A 6,383-nucleotide genomic window follows, 5' to 3' on the forward strand; every position below is an offset into this window, starting at 1 on the left:
CATTTATTTTATTTCCTTTTTTTGAAAATTAAAAAAAAAAAAAAAAAAAAAAAAGATGTTAATAAATAATTCATTACCAAATATTTCTTGTTATCTTTGGACCCATACCAAAGACCTTTTAAAATGCAATACCTATTCTCATTTTACTTAGCTAGGTTCCTTTTCAGCTTGATAAGGACTGCTCAGTCCTAGGTATACGTCTTATTTTAATTTCATACTATATTTCTGAATCTCTGATCTATTCTGTTACATTGGTTTCTTCATTGGAACCTCATTTGGTACGCTTTTGGTTTGGTCAACTATGGTCAAGACACCCTTGCTTTCACCCTTGGGGTGAAAGCAAGTGCTCTCCTATTATTTTATTTCAGCTTCCTTGGAAAGTTATCCAGCATATTTTCAAACCAAGGTACAGCTATAGTTTTTTTGATCTTTTCTTACATTCTAACTTTTAGATCTTCCCATTTATTTGGCTGGCTTCTAGTTTCACCAGCCCTCAAGCTATTGAAACAAGTGGTGTCCGAATCCAGGTCAGTTGGTTCCTGGGAGTGCCATTGGGTTGGATCCGAGTTTTCGAGCTTACTCAGTGGTATTTCCATGAAACAGCCAGCAACCTTAATTTTCCTTAGGTTTATTCTTTCTTTTCTTTAACTCTTTAGGTATCTATCTTTCTATTTAGTTTCTTCATCTTAGGAGGATAGGGTACATAATTATGTATGTTACAGTGTGTAATGGGTGTGTGAGATGGATGTGTGTGTGTTGTGTTGGGTGGGTGTGTGTGGTGTGTGTGTGGTGTGTGTATGTATGTGTGGGTGTGGTGTGTGTATGTATGTGTGTGGTGGGCTGATTGTGTGTGTGTGTGGTCCCGTACAAAGGACGGGTCAACCACTAGTTATTTCCTACATACCTAAGGATTAACTAGCAGAAATCCGGAGATTAACTAAAGCGCCGGATTTCTGCTAGTGGAATGAATAAAAGGCGGTGTACAAAATTGATTTCAAATCTTTTAGGGGTGGTATGACAGTTTGTTTATTTTTTGGACACTTGATATATTTTGGGGGGAACGACTTGGCGGGGTCTTTTTTATAGCACGAAGTGGTATTTTTTGTTGACATTTTATTGTTTATTACATTTGCGGAACTGCAGGAGTTTCGCAAATGTAATAGAAAGTCGATGTTCACATCAGTTTTTTTTTTTTTTTTTTTTTTTTTTTTTTTTTTTTTGATTGTTATCTAAAATTGAGTTCATAGGTCGTCGCGACAAATTTCGAGAGCAGAGCTCATTTGTGTGAGAAAATGTGAAAAAAATCCCGCAAAAACCAGTTTTTTTGGTTTCTTGCTTTATGGTTTTCTGGACAAAATTTGCACCACCATTTTCGTGATCCTGGTAAAAAGACCTTTAATTTGATTTATAGGTCGACCAGGTTTGGATGAGTCCTTCTATGGGGACAGACTGACAGACAGACACCGAAGCGAATACAATAGTCCGTCCACTATACCTTTTATTATTAGTTATTAGTAATAATAAAGGAAGGACGGACTAAAAAAGGTATAAGGGACGGGCTATTGTATTCGCTTCGGTGTCGTCTGTCTGTCGGTCTGTTTTTGGGGGATTTTTTTCACATTTTCCCACACAAATGAGCTCTGATCTTGAAATTTGTCGCGACGACCTATGAACTCAAAGCGAGAAAGTTTTAGATAACACTTCAGTCGATCATTTAAGACCGGTTTTAGCGTCACCGATGTTAAGCTACGCCGAGCAAAGCCAATAAATGGATGGGTGACTTAAAGTTAATTGAGTAATTGTGGGATTTTTTTTTCACATTTTCTTATAAATGGATGGGTGACTTGAACATTATATTGGGAATAAAGGGAGAACGGGCTCTAGTCTTGATTTTAAATCATTAAATGAATGAAAGTAAAATCGAAAAATTTTAGATGACCGCAGAGATGCTTGTAGGGCATTAAAGGCAATGTCCCGGAAATTCCGAGTGGAAGTAGGGGCTCAAGGCATGGCTGGGATCTGTCATATATTGGAAGCTGACCGGGGTGATGCTGAGATTGTTAGTTATGCCTTGGACACATTGTGCAATATTATTGATCCAGACAAATTCCAAGAAGAAGGTAAATATTATGTTGCCATAGTTCCAAACAAACAGAACTACCTCCCAGGACATTTTCCTACTAATAATCTGCCCTTTACTAATACATAGAGAGGTAAATCGTGAACCTTTAGCAAGAAGAAAATTCCCTTATATCAGGTAGTAAAAAACAAGCTGGGTCCGTCCCTCCGGGAATTTTTTAGGCCGTAGTTTATTCGATCGTGGTTAAAGAATACCTATGTACCTACCTAAACTACCAACTAAGCTAACTAGGCTGGCTTGTTTACATTTTCGTTTAAAAAAGTTTTCCTCTGATTGGTTGAAATAAATCTTTTTCCCAGCGGAAAAATTGAATTTTATTTTCACAGACCTCGCGTCTTCTACAACATTTGCCAGCCTAGTTAGCTTAGTTGGTAGTGCGTCTGCCTTCTAAGCGCTAGGCCGCGGGTTCGATTCCCGCCCGGGGCGGTTCTCGGAATGGCTGGCTTTCTCCTATCCTGTCTTCCTTCTCTCTTCGATTTCGGGACAATAAGACCATAGCAGTTACAGTTCCCTCTGTCAAACCTCTCAAAAAAAAAAAAAAAAAAAAAATCTACAACATTGCAAAGGTACCCACACACGGTCAGTAGTTTTCTAGCATCATGAGTGTTTTTACAGGTAGTCAAGTGGTTATTTCTCCGGAAAGGACGTGACTTAAGAAGGTAAAAAAGGTCTCATTCTGATCCTTGAATAAAGCGCAAGTTTTCCTGAAAGATGGAGACCTGTGCTCCAAAATTTCCTCGGACAAAAACCGCGTGTTTCGTAATGTAATAATCGGACATGACGTATTTAAATTACGAAGATATTCAAGCTTAAAAAAAAACATATCAAAACTGAACGTTGGAAATCGGGTTTCGGATGTATTCGGATCAAAATTTTGTGCTCTGGCTCGTGGTTTTAACAAAAATAGTTTATCTATTAAAATGAAAATCACTGACACAACAAGGTCGGTGATTTTTCAAAAAGTGGTTTTTTGGACATTTCTCGGTAACGAGGCCCAAGTTAGGAAAATGACCCACAGAACCTTGTTTGGAAATGATGAGATCTACCTACCCTGAGCCGTTGTCAGTGTTTTTCTGGTGCACCCTGTATATTTACTCTTTACAAGTATAACATAGCTAGATTTGTCAGCGGAGAGGCCGCATTTGTTCTGATGAACATTTGTATAACCAAAAGGCAGCATTATATAAATTTATTTAAATTACGAAGATAACATGGCTTTGCCAGCGGCCGACGGCCGATAAGATAATTATATACGAATTTATAGGCATGAACAAATAACACTTACTTACCTTTAGATACCTAGTTGCAAAATTACCAAAAATCACATCATATGTAGGTAGCCGTTATGATTTATCCAATCTTTTATCCCCTGAATTCTCCTCTCCGCAGCAAGATTGGGTTTATGCTTGTATTTGGGGGTGTTGTTACCTTCCCCCTTTGACCTATCCTTGCTTGTTACTATCAATCGTGCTGTGTTTTACCTACTGGGACTAGATGGCCTATTGTACTCTGTGAGAGTCTAATGAGATTTTTATGTTTCCACCTCAGTTATAAGTGATTGGTCACGCCTCCACAAACAGAACTACGCGAGTAATGGTGTCACTATTGATATTCCTGTGCTACCTCCAACGGATCACGTACCTAGAAAGTATCAGGTAAGTGTTATTTATCTCTAGCATCCACACTTCACCTAAAAGTAATCGGGACTTTATTGAAGGTTATAAGCTAATAAAGAAGAACACCTTTCAATATTAATTACACAAAAGAACTTCTTCTATTAACTTTTATTTTATTGTAAAATTCACACAGGGTCAAAATTGGTACATCTGGAAAACTCGAGAAGAAAAAGCTAACCTCTCATATTTTTGTTACAGTGTTGTCAGAAGGTAAAGCGCCTTAACAGTGGCGTATCATGAATAATGATCAGTGTCGAAGTGAGGTTTTCTTTTTATTTAACATTTATCTTAATAAATAAAACCCCCCAAAAATACCACTTCGTGGCATAAAAAAAGACCCCGCCAAGTCGTTCCTCCCAAAATAAATCAAGTGCCCACAAAAAATAAACAAAACTCCATCCCACCCCAAAAAAGTTTAGAAATCCAGTTTTGTACCCCGCCTTTTATTCACTTCATAATTTGTGTCCTCCTACTTCACGTAGTACCTATACCTACCTACCTTTCTTTCCCCTCATTGCACTCCTCTTTCCTCTAATATTACTTCTGCTTCACTGCATTGGCGGCGTGTAATGCTTTAAAATTAAATCGATGGAACGCCGCCAATGCAGTGAAGCAGAAGTAATATTAGAGGAAAGAGGAGAGCGATGAGGGGAAAGAAAGGTAGGTACTACGTGAAGGAGGAGCACACAAATTATGAAGTGAATAAAAGGCGGGGTACAAAACTGGATTTCTAAACTTTTTTGGGTGGGATTAGGGATGGCAATCCCGCGCGGGATTGAATCCCGCAAGTATGGAAAAAACGGGTTTCCTTGTGTTTTTTTCGAAAATATTTTTGTCAAAAACTCACAAAATACAGAGGTAAAAAAAAAAAATCTCTTTCTAGGGACCACAGTGACCTCACTCATGGTTTGAAGTTTGGGGGGACATTTCTTTTACATGGTTCCTTTAACCTTTAATCCTTTTGTTTACTCTTTTGCATTATTGAACCCAACTACAACTACCCAACACATCACACACACACACACCCACCCACACACACCCATCACACAACAAACACACACACACACCACACACACCCATCCACCACACACCCATCCACCACACACACCCATCACACACACACACCCATCACACACCAACCACACACCACCCACCACACACACCCACCTACCACACCCACCCACCACACACATCCACTACACACATACACACACACGGTCGCGATACGCGCTCCCTGACATGTCCAACAGAGCAGCATAATAGGCATAACTTTGAACCGCCGCCATTTTGAATCAGGATGAAATGTGATAATTTTAGTAGCCTATGTCACCCTGAGTACTCTTTTTAACAACCAAAAAAATTTCATCAAAATCGGTCGAGCCGTGTTCCCGTGAAAAGAACACAAAAATGGGTCTATCAACATAATATGCCATTTTCTTCACGTTTTTGAACCGCCGCCATTTTAAATCAGGATGGAATGTGACAATTTTAAGTAGCCTATGTTACCCCGAGTACTACCCTCAATCCCGCGCGGGATTGAATCCCGCAAGTATGGAAAAAACGGGTTTCCTTGTGTTTTTTTCGAAAATATTTTTGTCAAAAACTCACAAAATACGCCTTTTTTATGCCACGAAGTGGTATTTTTTGGGGGGGATCTTAAATCTTTTTGCAGAAACTTACTATAATATGACGTATGAGCGCAGCGCGACAAAAGTACAAAGGCAACAGGTATAGTAACATCATTTGGTCAGTTTTAGTAAGTTCGGGTCAGTTCCAAGTAAAAAATACCATAGTAACATCATTGGGTTAGTTTTAGTAAGTTCGGGTCACTTCCAAGTTGAAAATATGTACCATAGTTTTTTTTTTTATTATTATATTTTAGTTACCAACATACAACATAGGTATATACAGGGTGCGCCAAAAAAACCCTGACAACGGCTCAGGGTAGGTAGATGTCATCATTTTCAATAAGGTTCTGTGGGTCATTTTCCGAACTTAGACCTCGTCACCGAGAAAAGTCCAAAAAACCACTTTTTAACAAGCGGGGCCCGTCCCTCTGGGAATTTTTCGATCTTGGTTAAAGAAAATTAGTATTTATGTACCTACCTATTTTATTTAATATTCAGTTTATTATTATTCTTGATTTGATTTTTTGATTTTACTTGTATTTTTTTTTTGGGACGGACTATTGTATTTGCTTCGGTGTCTGTCAGTCAGTCAGTCTGTCCCCATAGAAGGACTTATCCAAACCTGGTTTTTTTTTTTTTTTTTTGCTTTATGGTTTTCTGGACAAAATTTGCACCACCATTTTCGTGATCCTGGTAAAAAGACCTTTAATTTGATATATATAGGTCGGTATTTTTTTTTTTGGGACGGACTATTGTATTTGCTTCGGTGTCTGTCAGTCAGTCAGTCTGTCCCCATAGAAGGACTTATCCAAACCTGGTAAGACTGACTGACAGACAGACAGACACCGAAGCGAATACAAAAGTCCGTCCCTTATACCTTTTTAGTCCGTCCTTCCTTTATTATTACTAATAATAAAAGGTATAGGGGACGGACTATTG

The 6,383-nt window shown here is 38.5% G+C and overlaps 2 protein-coding genes across 2 annotated transcripts in view; one reads left to right on the forward strand and one right to left on the reverse strand.

The window, feature by feature from the left end:
* Positions 1 to 3,694, reverse strand: part of LOC103510600 — a 20,746-nt gene extending 17,052 nt beyond the window's left edge. The window contains exon 1 of the mRNA XM_026824616.1: positions 3,430 to 3,694. The gene's annotated coding sequence lies outside the window, so the exon portion shown is untranslated. The remainder of the gene's footprint in view (positions 1 to 3,429) is intronic.
* LOC103510603 (alanine--glyoxylate aminotransferase 2, mitochondrial-like) overlaps positions 1 to 6,383 on the forward strand; it is a 25,008-nt gene that overhangs the window by 7,383 nt on the left and 11,242 nt on the right. The window contains exon 2 of the mRNA XM_026824612.1: positions 3,689 to 3,795. Within this exon, the coding sequence (XP_026680413.1) occupies positions 3,689 to 3,795 (107 nt within the window). The remainder of the gene's footprint in view (positions 1 to 3,688; positions 3,796 to 6,383) is intronic.

The sequence above is a fragment of the Diaphorina citri genome, unplaced genomic scaffold (assembly GCF_000475195.1).
Source record: "Diaphorina citri unplaced genomic scaffold, Diaci psyllid genome assembly version 1.1 scaffold621, whole genome shotgun sequence".
Taxonomy (NCBI): domain Eukaryota; kingdom Metazoa; phylum Arthropoda; class Insecta; order Hemiptera; family Psyllidae; genus Diaphorina; species Diaphorina citri.